The 23,974-nt window shown below is 51.7% G+C and overlaps 8 protein-coding genes across 8 annotated transcripts; 5 read left to right on the top strand and 3 right to left on the bottom strand.

The window, feature by feature from the left end:
* Nucleotides 1-180: 180 nt before the first annotated feature.
* Z517_01933 (uncharacterized protein) lies at nucleotides 181-3,061 on the top strand (the record flags this gene model as incomplete). Its single annotated transcript, XM_013434889.1, has 2 exons — nucleotides 181-2,641; nucleotides 2,700-3,061. 2 exons carry the CDS (start codon nucleotides 181-183, stop codon nucleotides 3,059-3,061), a joined length of 2,823 nt encoding a protein of 940 aa, XP_013290343.1.
* An 817-nt stretch (nucleotides 3,062-3,878) lies between these two features.
* On the top strand, nucleotides 3,879-5,180 carry Z517_01932 (uncharacterized protein; the record flags this gene model as incomplete). The annotated part of the gene is made up of 1 exon (XM_013434888.1): nucleotides 3,879-5,180. The coding sequence occupies one exon, from the start codon at nucleotides 3,879-3,881 to the stop codon at nucleotides 5,178-5,180; it is 1,302 nt and encodes a 433-aa protein (XP_013290342.1).
* Nucleotides 5,181-7,071: 1,891 nt separating this feature from the next.
* Nucleotides 7,072-9,730, top strand: Z517_01931 (uncharacterized protein; the record flags this gene model as incomplete). Its single annotated transcript, XM_013434887.1, has 3 exons — nucleotides 7,072-7,403; nucleotides 7,904-9,230; nucleotides 9,290-9,730. The coding sequence occupies 3 exons, from the start codon at nucleotides 7,072-7,074 to the stop codon at nucleotides 9,728-9,730; spliced, it is 2,100 nt and encodes a 699-aa protein (XP_013290341.1).
* Nucleotides 9,731-11,506: 1,776 nt separating this feature from the next.
* On the top strand, nucleotides 11,507-13,393 carry Z517_01930 (uncharacterized protein; the record flags this gene model as incomplete). Its single annotated transcript, XM_013434886.1, has 3 exons — nucleotides 11,507-11,879; nucleotides 11,932-13,239; nucleotides 13,320-13,393. The coding sequence occupies 3 exons, from the start codon at nucleotides 11,507-11,509 to the stop codon at nucleotides 13,391-13,393; spliced, it is 1,755 nt and encodes a 584-aa protein (XP_013290340.1).
* A 631-nt stretch (nucleotides 13,394-14,024) lies between these two features.
* Z517_01929 (ribosomal protein L15) lies at nucleotides 14,025-15,060 on the bottom strand (the record flags this gene model as incomplete). Its single annotated transcript, XM_013434885.1, has 2 exons — nucleotides 14,025-14,646; nucleotides 14,705-15,060. The coding sequence occupies 2 exons, from the start codon at nucleotides 15,058-15,060 to the stop codon at nucleotides 14,025-14,027; spliced, it is 978 nt and encodes a 325-aa protein (XP_013290339.1).
* Nucleotides 15,061-15,542: 482 nt separating this feature from the next.
* Z517_01928 (uncharacterized protein) lies at nucleotides 15,543-17,525 on the bottom strand (the record flags this gene model as incomplete). Its single annotated transcript, XM_013434884.1, has 1 exon — nucleotides 15,543-17,525. The coding sequence occupies one exon, from the start codon at nucleotides 17,523-17,525 to the stop codon at nucleotides 15,543-15,545; it is 1,983 nt and encodes a 660-aa protein (XP_013290338.1).
* Nucleotides 17,526-18,049: 524 nt separating this feature from the next.
* On the bottom strand, nucleotides 18,050-20,148 carry Z517_01927 (uncharacterized protein; the record flags this gene model as incomplete). The annotated part of the gene is made up of 7 exons (XM_013434883.1): nucleotides 18,050-18,243; nucleotides 18,348-18,449; nucleotides 18,516-18,808; nucleotides 18,904-19,028; nucleotides 19,085-19,419; nucleotides 19,486-19,668; nucleotides 19,725-20,148. The coding sequence occupies 7 exons, from the start codon at nucleotides 20,146-20,148 to the stop codon at nucleotides 18,050-18,052; spliced, it is 1,656 nt and encodes a 551-aa protein (XP_013290337.1).
* A 1,396-nt stretch (nucleotides 20,149-21,544) lies between these two features.
* On the top strand, nucleotides 21,545-23,635 carry Z517_01926 (uncharacterized protein; the record flags this gene model as incomplete). Its single annotated transcript, XM_013434882.1, has 1 exon — nucleotides 21,545-23,635. The coding sequence occupies one exon, from the start codon at nucleotides 21,545-21,547 to the stop codon at nucleotides 23,633-23,635; it is 2,091 nt and encodes a 696-aa protein (XP_013290336.1).
* Between the last annotated feature and the right edge of the window lie 339 nt (nucleotides 23,636-23,974).

Below are 23,974 nucleotides of genomic sequence, written 5' to 3'. Positions count from 1 at the left end.
AGAACATCGGCCCCGTTCCTCCGGTCACTCCAAACTGCGACCTTTGCTTTCTTTTTAGGAAATATCCTTGGATTATTCTTCGCAGATTCAACCATAGGCATTATCATGGACCGATATGTGCCCTTAGGTCTGAGTAACCCTGCGACGATTGACTAGGGAATACTGAAGACTACTTTCGAAATGAGCCACACTGACGAGCCCGACGAAGGGCCATCGCGCGCATCCCGAGATCCTGATTTCAATTCCTCGACCACAGACCGACACGAAATGGCATCGCCCACTCCCGTCCACACCGCAGGGTACCGACCCGAATACATAACTGTAGGCACTGGATCACAGCCATCTCATGCTACAGCACTTATGGAACAACTCGAACGAGATTCCGGCTACGGCAGTATGGCAAATGACGTCCAACAGGCCGGTGGCGAGATGCGCGCATGGGAGGACGAATTTCTCAGAGACAGACCAACGCCTGCCCATACTCCCCAAATCAACGGACAACCTGCAAGAATGTCAGAAACAGAGAAACGATCTCTTGCCAGCCATGTACATCAACTCTATTATAATCAAAATCGCGTCGCTCTCGCAAAGGCGATCTCGCAAACCGTCGAACTGTTGAAACAATTACAGGAGATGAATGCCCAATGGCCTGCACACTACCCCTCTGTTCACAAAGATGATAAAGAAAGTCAATCTGTCAGACCGATCCTGCGAGAAGTCCAGTCGACAAGGCAAGCGGCGGATCTGTCACGCCAGATGTTTCTTAAAAAGGCGGCGCAAGATCGGCCAGGGGTGTTAAGAAGAGCTGGAACTTCACTTGGAGAAGATGCGACAGGAGAGTCAAGCTCACAGGCACAGCACAGACAGACATCCGAACCACGACTCATCACGCCACAAATCGCACAGGAGTTTTCTATCCTGAAGCTCGATCTCAAAGTTGGCGCACTGTCTCAAACGGAACTCGTTCATTCTCTGGAGAAGAAGTCGATCGCGTCACTGCTGGATGGGAAAATAAGCCAGAGCGTCCGGCACCTGCTGGCGCTTCGGGACCGGATAGAGGATACCTCGAGCAAAGTCCTGGTCACTGGTGATCTAAATGCAGGAAAGTCAACGTTCTGTAACGCCCTGTTGCGCCGCAAGATTCTGCCTGAGGATCAGCAACCCTGTACCAGTATTTTCTGTGAAGTACTGGACGCAAAAGAGAACGGCGGCATCGAAGAAGTCCATGCCGTTCACAAAGATACGGTATATGACCGAAATGATGAAAGTACCTACGACTCTTATTCCTTACAAGAGCTGGAGAAGATAGTTATTGACAACGACCGATATATGCAGTGCAAGGTCTATGTCAAGGATATCAGGACGATTGACCAGTCGTTGCTGAATAACGGCGTCGTCGACATCGCGCTGATTGATGCTCCTGGCTTAAACTCGGACTCGGTCAAGACCACGGCTGTCTTCGCCCGACAAGAGGAAATTGACGTGGTTGTCTTCGTGGTCTCAGCAGCAAACCACTTTACCTTGTCTGCCAAGGAGTTCATTTGGCAAGCCGCGCATGAGAAAGCGTACATCTTTATGGTGGTCAATGGCTTTGACAACATCCGCGATAAAGAACGATGTCAAAAGATGATCCTGGACCAGTTGGCCAAATTGAGTCCGCAGACATTCAAGGAGGCCGAGGAACTGGTCCATTTTGTGTCTAGCAACGCCATTCCCATGATACCTTCACTACTCAACGATGGAGCTGCCAGTGGTGGCAGTGGCGGGGGCGGTGGGTCAGATCCTCCCGATGGAAACGATGACGACGATGGTTCAGACAAAGGCAAAGGAAAGGATAAGGAAAAAATCCGAGATTTCGAGGTCTTAGAGAGTGCGCTCCGGCGGTTTGTGTTGGAGAAGAGAGCACGCTCGAAACTCGCTCCCGCAAAGACCTATCTGATGAACTGCTTAGGTGACATGAATGTCCTTGCTACAGTGAACCGCGACGTTGCACAATCAGAGCTGGACCGGGTATCCAAAGAACTTTCGGAGATAGAGCCGGAATTTGAAGAGAAGCAGAAACACCGCGTCACAGTTTCAGAACAAGTCGAAAAAGATATTGACTCTACGTCCACTGAGGTGTACAACCATACTCGATCGACTTTGACCAACACCATTGCCAATATCGGCAACCACAATCACGGCGTCGAATACCCTGGGATATTCTCTGCATTCCAATATGCGGAAGACTTGCGCATTGCCATGCTTGATCAAATTTCTGCCGCGGTTACCAGTTGCGAGAATTACGGTCGGACGAGGACTGTGCAGGGCGTCAACACCATCAAGTCCCTTGGCTTGTTACATGTTGGTAATAGTTACGAGAACCTCAACTTCGCAGCAGACAAAATGTTCCAGCGCCGCAAGGATGCGCTGGTACGGTCTGTAGACACGGACGTGGATATCTGGGACTTTTTCGACGTTGCTGGACTATGGGAGCGACAGGAGAAGACCCTTGGTACCGGGCTGGCTCTTACCGTTGCTGGCACACTAGGCACCAGAGCAGTTGGTGGTGTTGGTTGGATTGATGGTGCATTCGGCGCGGCTAAAATCCTTGGAAGTCGGAATCTGAGGAGATTGATTGTACCAGGCGCTGTTGCTGCTGGTGAGTTCTCCTGTCTCTTCGCAAATAACCGATTTCACCTAACAAGGTGTTCTTGCAGTAATTTTGGCGGTGGCCTACATTCTCTCCACAATCCCGCAAAGCTTGCCACCACGTCTTGCACAGAAACTCTCAGCCACTCTCGCCGAAATGGATTACACGCACAGCAATGCCCACCGGATAGCCTCCGAAGTCCGTCGCGTGCTTCGCTTTCCAGCTCAACAGCTAACAGCAGATCTCGCCCAGAATGTAGAAGAACTAAGACAAAGAAAAGAAGATGTGACAAAGACGAAGAAAGAGAGTGAGGTCGCGCGGAAATACTTTGGGAATCTTGTGCGGGAAAGCGAGGAGGCGAGGAGGCGAGTGGCAGGGATCGATCTCGAGGGAGGTCCCCCTGGGGCAGTCGGTGGTTATGTTTTGTAACCGCGTGTGCTCGGCCTGTGATTCCGCTGTGAAAATGATATATTATGGAAAATGGAGGCGCCGATGGAGCATTACGACTATCATGGGCATGTATATGAGCGATGCTGGACATTCTCCTCTTGGTCTCGTCTTGACTACTGTCTGCTTGTAGAAGTCCAGCTTCCAACCTCCGTGCAGTAAAATTAGCGATAATATGAAGCTTTTGTTCACTTCGAATACTTGCCGGTTGGGGTTTGTTGTCTGCCTAATCTAGGACTACGACGGCTACCGTGGCGGATAGAGGCTGATGTTGAACCATGACGAAGACATGAATTGTGGTTGCCTTGTCTCGCCCTGTCGGAAACAGCGGGATGGGAGACGCTAGTGCCGCCTAAAAAAGCTTGAGAAATTTAGGTAGACAAGCGTGACAATCTCAGTGGATCTCAACGGCCGCAGCCTCGAAGTTGACGTCATTTTGTTAGAGGTTCACCACGATGATTACCCTCTGAACCGATGTCGAAAATACCAGGTAAGTGGCATAGTGACGAGAAATAGCAATGAGGAGCGACTCACTATTGACATGAAGGTAACCATCACTAGGTATTATAAAACCTTGATCCCTATCGATAACTTTACCTATATCTGATCTGACAACCGCCTCATCGCTCTCGAGTAACCACCTAAATTCCCCGAGGGCCACTACTCTCTGTCTATCGGACTGTACTTTACGCCTTCAATCGGAGAAATCAGCAGAACCCCCCAAGTCCGGCATCAAACCGCAACGACAGACCCTTCGCAACGTCCCAATCAGTATTGTTCCGAACAACAACCTGTGGACATGAATCATCCAGCTTATGTATACCAGCCACAAGAACAGCATCCAAGCTATCCACCGCCTCCCCCTCAGCCGCCGCGACCGCATGAAACCACGGCACCAGGATACGACACTCCGGGACCCCCCCTCCCACAGAGGCACAATGCCCAAGGAAGTTTAGATCTTGAAGCCCAAACGACATCTTATCCACCGCCGCCTGTGTACAACCCGGCGTCGTACGCACCCAGTCAGCAACACCAATTCCAACCGCCGCCCCAGCGCTACAAACAAATATTCGCCGCTGACGATGACCCTTCCAGCCTGGTCCATTATATCCGCGATCCTCAGAAACTCATAGGATACCTGGTCCCTTTTCCACGTCCGGTGCTTCCCAATGTTGATCCAGAAAGTATTCCAGCTCGTTTTGTGATCTACACGCCGCCCCCACCTCCATTGCAAAAACCGGCCGAGGGAGTGAAGGAAGGCAAACTGCACAAAGTCCAGCGGAAATGGCAAGAAGAAGTCCGTTCCGCAAAGAGCAGCACGGCCAAAACTGCCAGCTGGAAAGGTGCCAAATCTAAAGCGACGCGCGGGATCGATTGGGCTATACACAAAACCACAACCTCAAACTTAGATTTCTTGGGTCGTGTGTCTCCCGGTCCACAGAAATCACATTCCGATGACGAGAGAGACCACCAAGACTCCGAAACACACAAGACGGTAACGGTTGAGGAAATGGTCCTCATTTACCCACCCACCCTCAACCTCACTGACCAACAGATGCGTGAGGAGTTCGTGAACACAATGCTGCGTACCAAATCCAAGGCGCAGAGAGATACTATTATTGCGACAGGCCTCATGCCGGTGGCTTACGGTATCGATATCCTCGCTACATTCATCTGGCCGTTCGGCGGACTGGGTGAGATCGACACTGTTTGGGCATACGCGAGCTTCCGTGGCGCAAAGACTGCAAGATCCGTGACGAAGAGGCTGGCTAGCTCCACTCAATCGTCGCCCAACCATGAAGACGAATCTCACAAGCTGAAACTCACATTTACACACTCCAAGCGTCTGGACGTCCTTCGCAGATATCTCGATGCGGAATGCCACAAGGCTGATTCCAAGCTTTTCCCGCACTATGAGCATTCTCCCACGGAAAGTGAAGTGTTGGAGGCAATAGGATGGACTCCCAGTCGTGATATTGAGGAGAAAAATTGGGAGGATGAACATTGGGAAATCCAGGAGGTCAAGGAAGACTTGAGGACCGTATTCAAGAAAGCAGCGAGTGAGTGGAGGAAGTGGTGCCGGCTGCTGGAGAAGAAGTAAGTTCTTTCCAAGTATTGTGCGCTGTTCCGGGATGCGACGTCCTATGAGACTTGTCTATGAGGCTAACGACCAAACAGTCCGGAGAAAGCGATGAAGAAGTAGCATAGGGAGATCACTATCGATGACTCGAGCCTGGGGTCATTGATTCCGGATATCTCATGCAATGGAAGACTGAACAACAACATCTGGACAAATTTGTGGATATATGTCCAATCCCTTTTCCTTTTGTGGCCAGCTTCACGACCCGGGCTGCAGTTTCTGGCGGTAGTGTTGATTTACACCTTCACCACATCCTTGGGCTTGCAGATGCCTTCCTTTCCCTTTACGCCAGAACTACCTCCGCTACCGATACGTCCTTGCTCAACAACTCCTAAGTTCCTTAAGTAATGTGTCGCACCGAATCTGCACATCCTTGGCGACGCACGTATCCGTTACAGGCGTTAGCGTTGAAGCCCGACTCTTTGGTCAGCCGCCATTGAAAAATAATCGTGGATCGAAATAGGGAAATCTATTGAACAACGAGACAAATGGCCCAGCTGTACTGAAGGTTATGTCCCGAATTCTTGTGGAAGGTTTTGGGCTTCCTGTCGCAGAAGAGAGGCGCTCTAGGAGCCCGGATGTTGCTGTCCCATAATCTCACAGACAAGAAGTATACGGCTCTTGAGGTGATCCTCAACGTGAAATATGCTCTTTCTGTCACTTCCCTCATGCACAGAGCGCTTCGGAAAGATTGTGTTATAGACGGGCTATCTCTACTTCACGGCGTTGCCCTGAGATAGGGCCTCTTTATCGTGATCTTTGGTCACCTCGACGGACAGCTTGGCAGCCTTGTCGCTTGATAGATGAGATCGATGGTGGTCATCTGTGCGATTGGCTCCTCGGCCGTTGCTTAGGGGTTGCCAGCGTCACCATTTACCCCACCTCCCAGCGGCTGGCTTGATCAAGCTTAGCAGCTCTTTTTGACACCGTGTATCGCCATGAGTAAACATACTGGTAAAGAAAGCGATCTTTGTGAAATAGGGTGGTTCATTGTTGCACAGCAGGTCGAGGGTTGGGTGGATAATATGACCAGTTTCTGCGAGATCCGTCTACTGCGATTCCTCATTGTACAACCAAGCACAAGGCCCACACCTCTAAGCATCCTCCACGGGCAAGGTGTACTCGTACACGCAGGCTCGCTGTTCGGCAACGGAATTAACGCATTCAATGGCGTTTAGGCAAAGGGCCCGCAGCCTGTTCGAAAGTTTGTAAGCCATGCGAAGCGCGTTGATTCTCGCCACACAGGTTGGGGAGGGACAATGGCGATTGTTCTCACCTCTCCACTGTGCCACCTTTTTGAGTCTTGACTCCGCGTATTATGCATCGGTTGAACCGCGGCTGCCGAGCAACTCGGCCGAATTATTGTTACCACTAACCACTCACCCACTCAATAGGCCGGACAGCTGCAAGGGCTAAGCTTGACAGGTAGCCAGCGGGGCGGGCGCCTAATGAGATGAGATTGACTGTCTGGACTCGCCAATGGTGGAAACAGGAAGAAGTCTCAGTCCCTAACGGCGATCGGGGTGAAGGTGTGCGCGGCGAGAAGAGTGAAAAATAGGTAGGGAAAGGGATGCCTGCACCTTACATACTTTGGTCTCCGGTTGTGCGTTTGTGGGTACATCTCAAGGTTAATAATGTAGATAAACACATCATTAGAGAATAAACTTGCAGGGGCTTGGGAAGATACATAAGTGAGTACAAGTAGCGAGTAATTATCTCGTAGTTATGAAGTGCTTGTAGAGTCTCTTGCTGCAGTTCCTGACTGGACTGCCTAACTCATTAGATCACTAGCACGACAGCATCACCACCAGTGTGTGGCTGCGCCCCCAGGGGCAAAAATTGACGTCTGATGATGTGGTGGTTCATCCTGGTGCGGCACCAAGCGGCACCCCCAGCATACCTCTGGGTGCCTCTCTGGTTCTCGCCCACCTTCGGTCTTCCCCTCCCCCACAAACCTGCGCGCACAACATTCGATCCGATTGAGAAGAGCAAAGGAGAGGTGGAAAGAACAGCACACAAGGACGAAGACACACCCGCAAATCAAGCCACACCCCTCATTCATCCAACACTACCCATCGCAGGCACCCAATTTCATCATTCCATACCTACTACATTAGATTCTCGAACCGAATCGCACCCTACGCCCTGCTACCTTCATCTTCTCATCCTCATCCTTTCCAAACAGTAGGTTACTGCACTACTTAGTTGCCTCGCTCCCTCACTCCCTTACCTTCTCCCTCAAGCGAGTGCTATTCCTATTGACCTCATATTATTCCGCTCCTGTTTCTGCAATCAGCGTGATCAGCTTGCGACGCTGGTTCATCAGCCTTACATTGCCTCGAGTCGACTTATTCTTCTCGTGCTTGCACAGAGATACGCCTCATCCATAACCTCCGAGGTACCACTACCAAGACCGGCACCTAATCCTTTGTACTCGTCGAATCGCCACCTTCGCTATCCTCACCACTTGCCTCTACTTCGCGCTCTTTGTTCAACCTCAAGCTACCTGGTATTGCTTCCTCCCAGGCAGAGACTAGAACCCGGTCCGACCGCTATCTCTCCCATCCTGCGTCAAGCTCCTCCCTCTTGTTTCTCAGGCATATTCGCGCGAGACGCTCCTGGTAATCGGTCCGAGGCTCTTTGCGCATTTCTGTCTCTTTCAAGCTGGCGGGCACAACCGATAGGAGAACCTCCTCGGGAGGCTTTCTCAATCGCGTCTTTGGAGGCAAGAAGGAGAAGGATACAGATTCGGAGAGCACACCCTCTCGAATAAGTACTGATAGCAACCACAATGGCCCTACTTCCCCCGGTGGCAGCATTACGGTTAAGACTAACGACTTGAGCCCCAAGTCCGAGACTCGAAAGCCCGCAGACGAAGCCGCCGTTGCTTCGCCTACTGCCGACTCCAAGAAGCGGAGGAGTAGCAGCGCCAAAGCTAAGGAGATCTTTACCCAGGCCAAAAATTCATTAATACACGGCGACAAGGACGGACCGCAAACACCAATGCAGAGACTATCCAAGACCGATGCCGCGCTCAGCGTGCCTCAAGGCTCGCTGAATAACTCGGCCGGCGAGTCGCAGCCTACACCGAATTCATCCTTCTTAGTTGGTGTGACCGAAGACAAGAACAAGAAATGTCGTCGTACCATGGAAGACACTCATTCATATCTTTACAACTTTCTCGGTACGCCGGCGCCGGTTCTCTCTTCCGACAGCTCATTATCCAAGAAAAGTTCCCGAGAAGATCGGAACAGCCTCAGCACCATCGCGTCCAATCCTGCCCAGCATGTGGTGGAGACCGACAATGGCTACTTTGCCATTTTTGACGGGCATGCGGGCACCTTTGCTGCCGAGTGGTGTGGGAAGAAACTGCATGTCATCCTGGAAGAATTGATGCGCAAGTACCCCAACACACCCGTCCCAGAATTGCTTGATCAGACATATACCACCGCCGACAATCAATTGGAAAGGTTGCCACTCAAAAACAGTGGGTGTACTGCGATCACGGCAGTGCTACGCTGGGAAGACCGCGTTCCCACCAACCACTCTGCGACGGGGTCTCAGGCTATCGCATCCTTGGCCGCGGCCGCAGCCAAAGAAGCAGAGAAGAATGAGAAAAACAACGAGTCATCGAAAGACGGAAAAGACTCGACACCTCGGTCGAATTCAACGGCTGAAGCGGCGGCGGCAGCGATTCAGGAAGCGAAACAAAAGGCTACGCGACAGAGGGTGCTGTACACCGCTAATGTTGGTGACGCCCGGATCGTCTTGTGCCGCAATGGGAAGGCACTCCGTTTGTCGTACGATCACAAGGGGATGGATGAAAACGAGGGACGAAGGATATCGAAAGCCGGAGGGTTGATATTGAACAACCGGGTGAATGGAGTGCTAGCGGTGACGCGAGCATTGGGCGACTCATATCTAAAAGACTTGGTAACCGGACATCCTTATACGACCGAGACCGTGATTCAACCTGACCAAGACGAGTTTTTGATCTTGGCCTGTGATGGAGTAAGTTCATGATACAAACCAATTGCCTACGTGTGGCATGTCATACTGATGCGCAATAGTTATGGGATGTCTGCTCAGACCAGGAAGCCGTAGACTTGGTTCGCAACGTCCACGACCCTCAAGCTGCGTCCAAAATGTTGGTGGACCATGCGTTAGCCCGTTTCTCGACCGACAACCTGTCTGTCATGGTGGTGCGCTTCGATCCGCAAAAGCTTCAGCAGAACACCAAGATGGACATTGGAGTAGAGACGGAAACAACCAAGGACAAACTTGCGATCAGTGAGGTGGAAATGCTCGTGGGAGAAGCACGTCGGCACTCTCTGGCCCAAGAAGGGCAAGTTTCCGACCAGGACTCGGAAGAATTGAGGCAGAGCGTGATCCAGGAACAGGATGAAGAAGACCAGGAGACCGGGCCAGAGTACACGCCGGAGGGACAGACTGAAGCTGAGAAGATCTTGTCGGAGAAGAAAGCGGAGCAGGAGAAGCCCAGTGAAGGTTGAGTTGATGTTGGATGCTGTCTGGGGTAAAACTACAGAAGGAGAAGATGACTTGTCTGGCACGAGATGGGGGGCCAACGCACGCACAGAAGGCGATGATGCACCACTCACCGCTGCCGAGATGGAGAGTCTGCACCAAATAACCCCGTGTTATTGAGACGGATATCAAACCTTGACTGGTCCACCCCATCCTGATCTGTGGTCGGTCTTGGATAGACCAAGCCTTGATCGGAGACGAGTAACAATCTGAGACGATTGAATCACTTTCAGGATGCATTTCCATGTTACCGGAGAAAGGGCGCGACCAGCAGACCAACAGTGGAGAGATTCAGCAGCGGAGTTTTCGAAAACGGCAGATGAGGCACAGCAAGCATAGTGAGATTTTGTTCTTAAACTCTGTTCTCAGATCAGAGAAGGGCTTGACTGAGTGCTTGACCGGTGTCTGGTGGGAAGACTCTGAGAAGCTCTGTGCTTGAATGATAAATTTTGTTTTTGATCCAAGGGACGTTCTTGAGTATTCTTTTCCCTTCGTTAATACCACCGTGAACCAGTAAGTGGGACGGTCGAGGTTGAGACAAGGCTGGATGGGAATAATCAAAAACGGGTACTAGAGGTGTCCGGGCTAATGGAGGCGTGGACAAGGGATTGGTCCTTTTGGTACGGGAGAATCTGGTCGAGCGTGAAGTGTGCTAGGTAGGAGTGTCTCGTATCCACCTCTTTCTGGGCTATCGCCTCTGATCCCATTCAGCCGAGTTTGGCGCATGGATAGACGGGCAGAGACAGGTTGACTTATTAACGGGCGGCAACGGAGACTCCGTATTATGTAAGGGCGTTCTCAACTGGAAGACTGCCTCATGGTCAGTATGATCCATGGGGCCGGATGGGAGCAAGGATGCAGGAGGTAGAGCGGAGCGGAGGCCGAAGAAGTCACCGAAGTGATCGAATATGGGATAACGTGGGGGCGTGGACTTGGAAGTAATTAGTTGGAAAAGGTATCCCATCATCAGTATGCATGTACCGAGTACTTGGTACCTTGTCCCCGTCAACGAGGGCGAGGGAGAAAGGATGAACAAGGCGAGTGATTGTGTGGTCCAGTCACGGATCTGCGGAACAGTTTCTGGACTAGGTACGATACCCAGTGTTGCCAATCGTCGGGAGCCAAAGTGTCATTACAGACTTAGTACCGGGTACTCTTCCAGGTCAACTCGGTAGTAGCCCTAAATTGCCAGAAAACGTTAGTGGAGAATGCCATTCTGCCCTCTTAGGGGGTCTTACTTGTTCTAGTCCTGGTCTGTACCGCAGGCCCGTGCACCAGGTACTTCCTAGTAGGTATTACCTTGCCTGAGGAAGGACAATCTAGCCGCTTATCATCATCTTCAGCTCCAAAGCTTCCCTCCTCAAAGTACGAGGTACACGAGTATGAGTAAAACAAGAATGTCCTACGACCCACTCCAACCCCAAAAGGCTACCATGGAGCTCCTTTGTAATACGATCCTAGTTCAAAAAGTAGCTATCTACCTGTATGACTCCAATCGCCTCAGACCCTGACGTCCTCTGAACTTTTTTCCCTTTTCTCCAAAAATATTAATCTCTGGCCTCTCGAAGCTGGTTCCTCTGCAACTTTCGCTCAACATCCACCCTCAGCGTTTACCCATTCTTCAAATTCTCCCTTGATCCTCTTCTCTCTTTTCTCTCCTTGTCTTCGTCTGATCTCCTCATGGGCTTCATGATCTTTCCTTAGCCCTTCTCCTCCAACCCGTCTCGACCGCTGCGACCGCCATGGCGAGCAAACTTCCCCTGCGCATGATGCCCAGCTCTCCAATGGCGTCACTCAGGCCTTGGTCAATGCGAGCTTTCTCAACATGTCGCCGTTCAACTCTCTCGCTTCCAGTCGCCTCCAGATCGTCCTCCCTGGTATCCAGGCCACTGATTCAGCAAACCTTCCGTCGTAACTACGCCGACGCTCCCCAAGTCCAGCTGTCTCCAGAACCCAAACCCAAGAGGCGCTTCCGATTCTTCCTCTGGACCTGGCGCTTGACCTATCTTTCCGTGCTTGCCGCCCTGGGATACACTGCTTATCAGGTCTATGAGGGTCGCAATCCAAAAGAGCAGGCTGATCCCGATCCAAGCAAAAAGACACTCGTTATCCTCGGTGCGCAAGCTTCCTTCCACAGAAGCTGGACCTGAATGCTGACATGGTCTAGGTACTGGTTGGGGTTCCGTCTCCTTGCTTAAAAACCTTGACACGGAGAACTACAATGTCGTCGTCGTCTCGCCCCGGAACTACTTCCTCTTCACTCCTCTGCTACCCTCGTGTACCACGGGCACCATTGAGCACCGATCCATTATGGAACCCATCCGGAACATCCTCCGTCACAAGAAGGCAAAGGTCAAGTACTACGAAGCTGAATGCACAAAGATCGACTACGAGAAGAGGATCGTCTATGCTAAGGATGACTCGGAAATCAAGGGTGATACCATGGAGACCGAGATTCCCTTCGACCTGCTTGTCGTGGGTGTCGGAGCAGAAAATGCCACCTTTGGAATCCCTGGTGTTCGTGAACATGCCTGTTTTTTGAAGGAAGTTGGTGATGCTCAAAAGATCCGCAAACAAATCATGGATTGTGTCGAAACGGCTACTTTCAAGGATCAAAGCCCCGAAGAAGTCAAGCGTCTTCTCCACATGGTGGTCGTCGGTGGTGGTCCAACTGGTGTCGAATTTGCTGGTGAGCTGCAGGATTTCTTCATGGAAGACTTGCAGAAATGGGTTCCTCAAATTAAGGACGATTTCCATGTCACTTTGGTCGAAGCTCTGCCTAATGTGCTTCCTATGTTCAGCAAGCAACTCATCGAGTACACGGAATCTTCGTTCAAGGAAGAGCACATCCAGATTCGCACAAAGACCATGGTCAAGAATGTGACCGACAAATACATTGAAGCCGAAGTCCAGAACCCCGACGGTTCGAAAGCGCTGGAGAAAATTCCCTACGGACTGCTCGTCTGGGCTACTGGTAATGCTCTCCGTCCCGTGGTCAAGGATCTCATGTCCCAGATCCCAGCTCAGGCGAAAGCTCGCCGTGGCCTCGAAGTCAACGAATACCTTGTTGTCAATGGCACCGAAAACATCTGGGCAGTTGGCGACTGCGCCGTGGCCAACTATGCACCCACTGCTCAAGTCGCTGCCCAAGAGGGGGCTTTCTTGGCTCGTCTGTTTAACACCATGGCTAAGACAGACGCTATCGAGGCTGAACTGCGCGACTTGTCCTCCAAGCAGGCTACTGCGAACCCCGAGCAGCGCAAGGTCATCCTGGAGGAGATCAACGAGCGCCAGCGCCAGCTCCGTCGCATCAAGCAGATCGGGCCATTCAGCTATTCGCATCAAGGATCGCTTGCGTACATTGGTGCTGAGAAGGCAGTTGCCGATGTGTCTTGGTTCAGCGGAAATATTGCCAGTGGAGGTACCATGACGTACCTATTCTGGAAGAGCGCTTACCTGAGCATGTGCTTTAGCAGTGAGTATTATCCCATTACCATTTCCCTAACCATCCTTGCTGCATCTGTGGGGGTTTGGCTGACATCTTTGACTTGCCAGCGCGCAACCGCATCCTAGTCTTCTTTGACTGGGCCAAAGCCAAATTCTTCGGCAGAGACGTGTCGAGAGAGTAGAGGCAAGACTGGAAACGTTTAATGGCACGTAACCTAAGGAGCCATATATGCGCTTCCGCGAAGCAGCAATGAGTCGTCACAAGCCCTCGACACCTGACTTTTGGCTTACTAGGCCTCTGGACGATTGGGTTTTGGCGAGGTATCCACGCTATTCTTCGCAGGGATTGTTTTTGGGGTTCCCTCGGAATGAGCAAAAAAAACCACAAACTGTTTGAACTTATAGATGGCCGCGTTGTTTTGGGGGCCGAGCCCTGCCTGTATGGTTATTTACACTGTTGTTGTTTTATCGTTTTTACGCCGAGCAAATCCCCATTTTTGCGCCTCTTAATGTCGGCATGTGTCGGACAAGATCGTCTGGCATCCCGGGCTCTTCATGTGAGATTCATCAAACGATATAACGCGTCTATTTTTCCAGCAAAAACCTGCCAGGAGCTAGTAATCGCTCGCGTGCTGTTTCTTAAACCTACTCGACCTGATGAGAGCCACATTCGTCCGAGTCGGAGATGCGTTCCTCGTATAACATTTGCATCTCCTAGTTTCTGTCTGCATCTTTTTGCCAACTCGAGGAGGAAAAATGCCGCCGGAAAGGACATTGTTGTACGAGATATAATACATATGTTCCGCCTTCCCCTTACCACAACTTATCTCCTTCCTTCCGTTTCGCAGCCCTGCCACTCCTTGCGCTCTCTCTTTTCAGGGCCTTCAGCTCCTCTTCGCTGATTGGCGGCTTGAAATACAGGCTGGCGCTCTCACCTTCCTTCACCATATGGCTCAAATAGCCGCGATGTTTCGCGTCCCTATAATATTCCAAGTCTTTCCGTGAGCTTGGATCTGGTAGTCTGTACTGGAAGCCCATGCCCCTGGCACGATTCTCGGCAACCTCGGACCCTTCTACAGCCAGGTGAGGGTTGTTCAGCGCTGAAGGATCCCACCGGAGAGAAAGGAAAGGATGAGTTTGGCTGCTCTTTATGCGGCGTATCGATTGCTCGGTGTAGAAGCGTGTTGTCACCGTTCCACCCACGGCTTCCACTGCAGCAATGGCAGATTGGGACGCCCTCGAGACAACAATGTGGATGGGTGTTTTGAGCTCTGAAGCCCCGTTGCCGAGAAGTTTCACGCCATCCTTGATGCGACCGAGCACGCCGGAGGAGCAGAGTTCTTTCAGTGTGATGGGTTGGGAAGGGTCCAGGCGTCCTTGGTCGATCCAGGATTGAATCTTGTTCAAATTGATTGGGGACATTTCATTGGCAAATCTGTAGGCCACACGTCAATTCAACTTCACCATTGTGGATGGGGGCAGGGCAGACAGACAAGTTCTTGAATCCATATTTTCCGTGCACAATGTGTTCGGGTGTTTGACCACCGTTGAACCCTTCAGGCACTTTGCTATGCTGTTTCTGCCCATCAGACCCGCGACCGGACTTGCCTCCTTTGCCAGAAGCAGGACCTCGTCCGCGACGAATCCTCTTGTTATGGGCCCCGGGCCGATCGGATAGGGAGGTTAGGATTGAGGCATATCGGCGTTGCGGAGGCGTTTGGGACTGCGTTTGGAGGAAAGGGAGGAGGAAGGCAGGAATGGAGGAGCTTGTATTTGCGAATTTTATATTGACGGCATCCGCGTGCAGTGCCGTCGACGGCGAGAGCCGCAGGGGTAGTCGAGGCGGCATTGTCTGGTCGGAGTGAACTGGTCTTTCCAAGATCTTTCATGCTCTGCGGCCGGAGTGAAAGCTCTAGCATTGACTGCTGAGGCATAGTTGCCCTTTACGGCCGCCAAGCGCTAGATGCCAAGACTCGGACATTTCCCCTGTTGCGATTCAAGTGGAGCAATGGATTCAGTGAGAGGTCTGAAATGGCGCATGATTTCTCACCGTTAGTTGTTATGAGAGAGGAGCTCTTGACGAATAACTTCATATTTGGGAAGAAGAATACAAAGTTGTCAATGTCATGACCCTTGCTCGGCTCAGCCTTGCTCAGCCTCGCCGTGTGACGGAACTGGCATAGACGAAAAAGTAGCTTTACGTTGACGAGGGGGGAATGGCCAGATCAAAGTATCGCATATGTCATACTTTACATAAGAGCAAGATTCATATCAGACTGCTACTTGCTTCTCGACCTAGGTCGCTCATCAGAGACTCGAGCTTACTCCTCTTCACTCGTTGATGTTCCACTCCAGCCAACCAACACCTTTGCGACCATCGTTAGTGGTGATTGTAGCCCAAGAGCGTGGAAATTTGGCAACTCGCCCGTCTTTCGCCATGAGACAGAGAGGAGCATGTCCGATAGGTTTCACATAGAAGGTGAGTGGCAGAGGAGCCATTGTGATGGTCGTTGACACGCCCAAGCCGTTGGCTGCCATCTCAGCTGCTGCTTTGACATCAGTCATTTCGACCAGGGGCTCTCCTTCTTTCTGGACATACCCTACACCAAGGTGGGGATAATCTCCTCCTCGAGCTTTGGCATGCACGAGGTGGCTGTGAGTACCGTCGTCAAGGTGGAATGCAGTCCACACCCAGTCGGCGGCCCACCAGTCTCGAGGACCCCAGGAATGGTCCCGCTGGCCTCTAGCCTTGGTGAAGGTGAATGAATGGTCGTCCCACGAGAAGGTGCCGGTGACCTTGCAGGGGATCTCATATCTGGTGGCTCGGCGCCACTGATATGGCTGTCCGTCGGTTTCGAAGAAGAGATCCATCTGGACATCAACGGGTCGCCCGTCGCCACCCTGCAAGATTGCCGCCGGGTCGTCGAATGCCACTCCTTTCCCCTTCACAGTGGTGCGATATTTCTGGAGAGGCACTTCGGCTTCATGGGTGGCCGTGTATTCTCTACCATGAACAACCAGGTCCTTTGCTGGATGTGGTGCTTCGAAGTCGATGACTCCTACTGTGGGTATGTGAGGCCCACAGATCAACGCGTGGTACCACGAGCCGCTTTGGTTTGGAATGACCCCGAGTCTCACCCACACTCCGACTTGCTGGTCTATGTCGACCACGTCGAAATACCAGCTCTCGTTGTGAAGGGGATGGTCACTGAACGGATGCATCTCTTCGTCCAACTCTTTCGGCTCTAGATGGGGGACAGGAACCGGTGGTGGCAGCACCTCAAGCGCCTTTGTATCGACGACGTGTTCACAGCTCCGTTCGAACATGGTCAGGAACAGATCGTCTCCTCGAGTTGTCCTCTCAACCAGACTAGCCGCCGTGATGGCTTGACGCATTCCTGTAAAGCTGTGCATTCGGACCCCCGCCTTGCATTCATGGATACTGATCGGGTACGGGGAACTTGCAGAGAGCGCCTCTTGATATATCTTCAACAGCCCCTCTCCGTGCTCACGGCGAAACTCGGGCGTTACGGCTAGGCCCAAGAAGTACGATGGGTCGTGAAGAATAGGTCCCCAATAGCACGTCTGCCAGTCCACCAGGGTCAACGGCATGCCTCTGCTGTCTCCGAACAGGATATTGTCGAGTCGGTAGTCTCCATGGACGAGCCCCGTAGGGGCGGAAGAGGCATCCAGGGCGGCATGGTACACCTCGAAGCTGTCGATGAATTTCTGGCCGATTTCGCGGTGTTCTGGCTTGATGCGATCTCCGTATCGCTCCTTAAACCGTTTCCAATACTCGACCATATTCTCGGTCGGCGCCCATGGTCTTGTCCTCCTCATCCAGCCGTGCTTCTCCACAGACACATGGTTCAAGATCAACCCGTGGAGTCTTCCCAGCTCCGACATGGCCAAGCTGGCCTCCTCAAGCGTTGCTCCGCTGATGTCGCTGCCCACTCTCCCAGCATTGTCACTCATCAGGATGACAAACTCCCCGGACTCTTCGTCCCTTTCTACCCGATAAACAGTCGGGATGGGCCCCGTCGTCATCAGCGGGGCCACCTCTTGGTAGAACCGGACTTCTCGCTGGTACAGACCAGAACTGAGCCCGAAAGCCTTGCAGTCCGCGTCGAGGGATGCCATTTTCGCCACCACCGAAGCCGGTCCTGCTCGCGTCTTTACGCCATACTCGAGCTCGATGCGATATACCTCGCCGATTTGGCCAGTTCCGATCCGGACAGGCCTGGCCCCGACCACGTCGAAGCCCAGGGCCTTTGAGAGCCACTTTGGCGAGAGTTCGAACTGTGCGGCAACCATGACTGCGAGAACAAAGGTCCCTACCCGGTGCTACCTCGAAAGAGGATTCTCGGCAACTTTTACATATCGCTCGCTCCCACGCGAATCCAACCCCGGAGTCAGGCGGGGTCGCGGTTACGACGTTGCAAAGCGCTCGATTCCATCACCCATGCATGGGAGTTTGCGGGGTTCCAATGCTCAATATCACCAGCTACCGAGGCCGAGGCACGTACACTATTAGACAGGCAGCCCATTGTCAGGGATTGAGAGCAGGTCTATTCTGGGGCGTCTCTGACTGAGACATGTTGACTCGGGAAAAGTGGGTTGGAAGTGCTATTGGTATGCGTACATGCGTAAAAGGCTCTGAACCCGTGACGCTGTGAGTCAATCCCCTTGACGCGGTTGACAGGGGATTGGTGCATCATACTGTTATTTACACTCAAGAGTGGTTAAACAGAATATATGGCAGAGCCAGTGCAAATTCATCGAGGCCGACCCTTCACAATACACGTGATTGTGGTACTATTTCCCAGACCTGAGAAGTCTCAAGGCGTTTTCCTTTCGGTAAAGACGAGGTTCAAAGGCGGACAGGCTAGAGTAAACCCGTCAGTCATGTCCCGAGTGAACCTGGCTGGATCCTCCCCTTGTGCCAGAGCGAAGTCGTAACGGTGGACTATGTAAGCCGTGACATATCGCAACTCCATCAACGCGAGCTGTTTGCCAATACAGCTATATGGGCCTGATGTTGAAAGCATTTTGTTAGCTCACTGCGCCCAACGTGATGTTTCCTTTCGTTGAAAAGTCGTGGATGGCTGGACTGCAAAATCAATGTCATGGACTTACCTGACGAAAAGGGAACAAAAACAGAGGCATTCACGGTCAATTCGGGGTTTGTGGTCCATCTTTCAGGGAGGAATTCCTCTGGTCTTCTGAAATTTCGTTCGTCTGCACCATAATGAGAACGTATTCACTTGCTCCGGCCTCAGAAGTGTAATGAACAGAGAAACATACCTCTGAACACAGTGTATAGGGGGACATATACAATCGTGTTCCCGGGCACAAAGGTGTCCCCAATCATCATCCCCTCGGGAGGTGTCAATCGCTGGACTCCTGAAGGTACGGGAGGATGAAGACGTAATGTCTCATTGATGAAAGCATCCAAGTGCTTGCTCCTCGAGAGTGCTCCAGCATCAACCTCGTTGGACTCAAATAGAGGATCCACGTGCTCCCGGAGCTTAGTCAATAAATGGGGTTCTGTTGCCAGATGAAAGAAGAGCGTCGTCAGAGTTGCGGCGGTGGTATCGCTGGAAGATGCTGTCAGATGTAGTCTTCAGGAAAACAACGATCGGCACTTCAGGAGGAGGAGGAGGAGGAGGAGGAGGAGGAGGATATTTATTACCTCCCAGCAACGACAATCAAATAGGCATCTGCCTGAAGATTCAGCAGGCTCTGGGCCGTCTTCGGGTCTTGCTTTTCATATTCCTCAAGCAGATAAGAGAATACATCCGGCTTGTCAGGCTTCATCTGGAGGGCATTAGTCAGAGAGAGGGACTTTCGCTTGTTACTCGATTGAAACCCACCTTCATCCTCTCGTCCACTTGGCTATTGACGAAGTTCCAGAATCTCTTATGCTCGAAATTAAGGATCGGTATGGACCTGAAGATTGGAGCGACCCATACAACGTGTTTAAAGTAGCCTGCCATGGTCATATTTGTCTTGAGAGAGTTCATAAAGTAGTGCTTGACGCCATTCTTGACCATATCGAAAGATTTTCCAAATGCTAGGTCGCCCATAACATCAAAGCTGTAAAAGTTGAACCAGTCGGTGACATTTAATGGTGTGCCCTTTTGCGACTCGATAGCAGTCATCAGTCCCGTGGTGTATGAGACGACCCGGGGTTCATAATCGCGAAGACCTGAGGATTCAGCACATTAGACTTCAATGAACGAGGCTTCCTTGAGGAGACCCAGGTGGAGGTTACTTTTGGCACCAAAGCCTCGATCCCAAACTTTCCTCCGGTGAGAATGCTCTTGCTTGTCTCGGCTGTTCTGCAGAGCCACCCGTGGTCGCATTCCATTATACCAGGGTCCCTTCGTGCAGGGAGTCTGCGCCGAGTTTACTGCTTGAATCGCCCGAGGATCTGCAATAGACAACTCCATGGGTCCTGGTCAAAGGTCAGCGTCCGAATTTCCTTTCGACTCGTGGGAGGCGAGGGTCTACCAAGTCTCACAAAATCTCCATACTGTCTGTGCAAGGCTTGGACCTCTTCATAAAGATGTAATTTGGACCTAACGGAAAGTGATGTTGGGTATATGGTAGACAGCCGTGCCAAGAAGGGGCCCGGAAACCTAGAGAGCCGGTGGAAGAATCCACGATATATCAAGATGCTAGTAAACGTGCCTACTAGAACGCACATGCCTAGCGCCGACACATGGAGCACTGCAAGGAGGACTGCTGTCCATGATGGTGTATATGCAGTCAAGAACCCAAGGAGAAGCAACTGCGTGGTGAAAAAGGCCGAGATCAAAGATGGTGCAGATGAGTCCCATTCGCCATAACGTAACAGTGTCAAATGGAGGGTGACACCCAACAGTACCGCCCACAGGTAGCTTTGTGGAGACTGCAGAAGTGTAAGGACATCCATGGTCGACATTGAGCGAAGGCAGAACTTTCACCTGGGCGACTATAATGACAGAGTGAGATAGGTAGAACTGGCATCAACTAACATTAATACCTCTGTATCGTGACACTGAAATGCTTGTTAGCAACAGCATACTCGTATCGCCTGGCTTAGCTAGTCGGGACTGTTGACATCGTGCACCTGACGTCCGTCTGCAGGGACAGCCATCGCTACCCTGACATAGCACGGATGGTCATCATCCAAAGGCCAATCATGGTCGTGTCTGCAAGACTGGGGATGGAAATGCGGGGGCGAGGCCACCAAGGCTTAGTTTTATCCGAGGATACGGGAATAGCAGACCAGACGATACTTCGTCCACTTGTCGGCAGTTTGCCGCGTCCGTTGTTGATGGAGAGTATGTCCTGTTCGCCACGGGAGAGCAACCATGACCGAGTTTGACTTTTTGAGTGACTTGGGGACGATGTAGCGGGGAGACACTGTTTTCTGGTAGAGCCTCTCCGGACCTTATCGGCTGTCCAGTCATCCAAACTTCCCTACCAAGAAGATGCTTCCTTATCTCTACCTGCATCTCTCCAGGCAATGAGCAAATTGTCCATGTCGAACCAGGCAGTGGTTAGCAAGGCTGATCCCCCTATTTCATTTTGCCTTGGCAAACCTGCAAAGATGGTGGTACTCGCGGTGCGGTGCTTGTTAGGCCTATAGCAACAGAGGCGTGAAGCGAGATCCAGTGGAGTCGGTTCGACAACAAGGTATCGCCATGTGTGATGTTGGAGGGTATCTAGGCGGACAAGGTGTAGGAGACAATTGAGCTTTGAGCCCGGAGTTCATAGTCATCGCAGCTGGACAGTCTCCGTAATCAATGTGGCGCCATGGGGGACCGTGCATATGTGCCTGGAGCTTGGTAAGGCAAGACGATGAGACTGGTCGGTGGCTCGTATTTCATCTCAACTCACCTCAGTTTCCCTACTGTGCCGAGGAGGGCTGTAGAGAAGCGGCAGAAGTAAGACTTGGTTAAAAGGAGCGCAGCCTTGGTGGCCAGAGTGACAAACTGCGGCCCCAGTCACCCCCAGTCATGGTTGGTGTGATTATTCCCTCCAGTCCGCCAATGGGAATCGCCTCTAGAAATTCTCATCCGCCACATGCGAATCCCCCCTGCACCATGTAACCTGCAACTTGCCAAACTGCGCAGCAGGTCCCTGTATCACCTCCTGAAGAATCCATCACCGGAGTTCAACTTCAACAATGAGTCAATTAGACTCTCGCTGCCGGGTGGCATAATTACTGCATTGGACTTGCATCGTCTATATTGTCCCTTATCCAACAGTTATGACCACGTAGGGAGACTCTGAGACCCTCTGGTAGTATATGTTTCCCGTCAACTACCCCAGCCTCTGGAACAATGGGCCCCATCGAGTTTAACAAGCGACGCATCATCCTGCTCATCGCCAGCATCATCGCCTTCTACATCGTCTTTCATGGCCTTTCACCCTCTGGTGACAACTTTCGAGAAGTTGCTTCCCACATCCCCATCCCAGGCCATTTGAACCCAACCGAGCACAAACTTCCCCCTCCAGCGCCCGATCCAGACACGATATGGGACCTAGGTCCCGATCCATCTCCTCCACCCGAGCCTGAGCATGAACCCGAACATGAAACCGATAGCGAGAAACCGACACCTCCCCAATCGCAACCTGTGGAGCACTTCGACTTACACCCCATTGCGCAGTTGATGCGGGAAGCCGATACTGAATGGCGGACTTACGAGACCGATATCTCGACAACATTTAGGCAGACAGTGGAAAAATATAGAAGCAAATATGGCAGACATCCTCCGCCGGGATTTAAAGACTGGTATAAGTTCGCACGAAAGAGGAACGTATTCAACATTGATGATTTTAACCAAATTATGGACGACTTGCGGCCCTTCTGGGCCATCAATGCGTCTGTGATCCGGAGCCACGCTGCCCATATGTGGGAAAATCCTGACTTTGGAGTATCCGTCCTTCATATCCGCAATCACAAGGTGGTCAGGGTGGACAACCCGAGTTGGAGGTCCGAAACCATGGAGAAAGTCATCGAGAAGTGTATCAAATTCCTTCCCGACATGGACATCCCCATGAACAGATTGGATCAACCGCGTCTGATCGTTCCTTGGGAGGATATGCAAGAGTTTCTACGAAAGGAGTACCACACACGTGTTATGGCACCCGAAGTCACCGACAGCTTTACGAAGGATCTACCAGAGCTCCTGGATATGAGCATCGAAGACAAGGAACTCGACCACTCCACAAGACTCAGTGAGGACTGGATATTTGCTCCTGGCAAGCAGTACATGAATCTTGCCGCCAAAGGCTGCCCCCCAGAGTCCCCGGCACGGGCAAAGATGTCTGTCGCCGAGGCGGATGCTTTGTACAAAGAGCCCAAGCTCGGGTTTGTGAAGAACTTCAACCTCTCAACCGATCTGTGCACGGTGGGTCCCACTATCCAGGATTTGCACGGTATGCTGTATTCAGCAAGCAGCGTCATTGCCTCCCACAAGCTGGTGCCCATCTTCGGCGAATGTAAAGTCAGTGTCAATAACGATATTCTCTTTCCAGCAAACATGTACTATCAGCATGATGTGCGATATGATTACAATGGGGAGGAAGACGTCGATTGGCGCGATAAGCAAGATAATACCATCTGGCGTGGCGTCACTTCTGGCGGTGTCCAGCTCGAGGATAATTGGGACAGAATGCACCGACAGAGACTTGTTCAGCTTTTCAACGGCACGTACATGCAAATGACTGGCAAAGAGGTCAAAACTCTGACCGAAAAAGACGACGGACCGGGCAAAGTGAACACTACTTATGAGCTTTATGATCGGTTCAAGCCTTCAGAATTTGCCGACCGCCATAGCGATATCGGATTCACGGAGCCTATGTCCTGTCTCCCTAATTGTTCTTTCTACAACAGCGTGTTCTCTTGGAAGCCACAAGTCCCGCTTACTTCACAATTTAAATCGAGATACTTGATCGACGTCGACGGGCATTCATTCTCCGGGCGTTGGCACGCATTCCTGCAAAGCAAGAGTCTCGGACTCAAAGCAACCATCTTCCGTGAGTGGCACGACAGTCGACTTCTAGCATGGCGCCATTTTGTTCCCGTGGACAACCGATACGACGACATCTACGGACTCCTGACATATTTTATTGGATATGGCAAACCTTACAAACAACATGCCGAGGAAGGCGAAGACTTGAATCCGCGGGTCTTCATTGCTCGGCATGATAGGGAGGCACAGACACTCGCTCGGCAGGGTCGCGAGTGGGCAAACAAGGTGCTTAGGCGGGAGGATATCGAGGTATACATGTTCAGGTTACTTCTGGAGTATGGACGCTTGATTGACGACAATCGGGACTTCATTGGCTATTCTGGTGATGGCAGTGAGTTGGACAAATTTGATGAGGGTGAAGAGGACGAAGGTCGCTGGGGTATCGGAGGATGGTGAACAACCATGGACAGAGACGCCCTCAGGAGAATGACGGAGACTTCATTCCCCAATTGAGAGTCACGTTCCGCAGAGAGTATCCCCCTCTGCATTTCGACTCACTAGTCATCTGGTGTGGGGAGAGCAGGATCACCGCTGATGGCAATGCCCAGTAACTCTACAGAGCACAACACTCTGATTGCTCTACCAGCTTGATGCCGTTTGCGAAGGTCGCGGCAGGTCACAACTACTACGGATGACTTACCACTTGTTTTGAAACAAGACGCGGACCTTGGTTGTCAATTAAAGAGTCCATGGCTGGATGGTGGCGAAGGAGACTCGGAGCAAAAAGGCTGGTAA

The sequence above is a fragment of the Fonsecaea pedrosoi genome (assembly GCF_000835455.1).
Source record: "Fonsecaea pedrosoi CBS 271.37 unplaced genomic scaffold supercont1.1, whole genome shotgun sequence".
NCBI lineage: Eukaryota > Fungi > Ascomycota > Eurotiomycetes > Chaetothyriales > Herpotrichiellaceae > Fonsecaea > Fonsecaea pedrosoi.
Note: the sequence above shows the minus strand (reverse complement) of the source record. Positions and strands in the feature narration are given on the sequence as shown.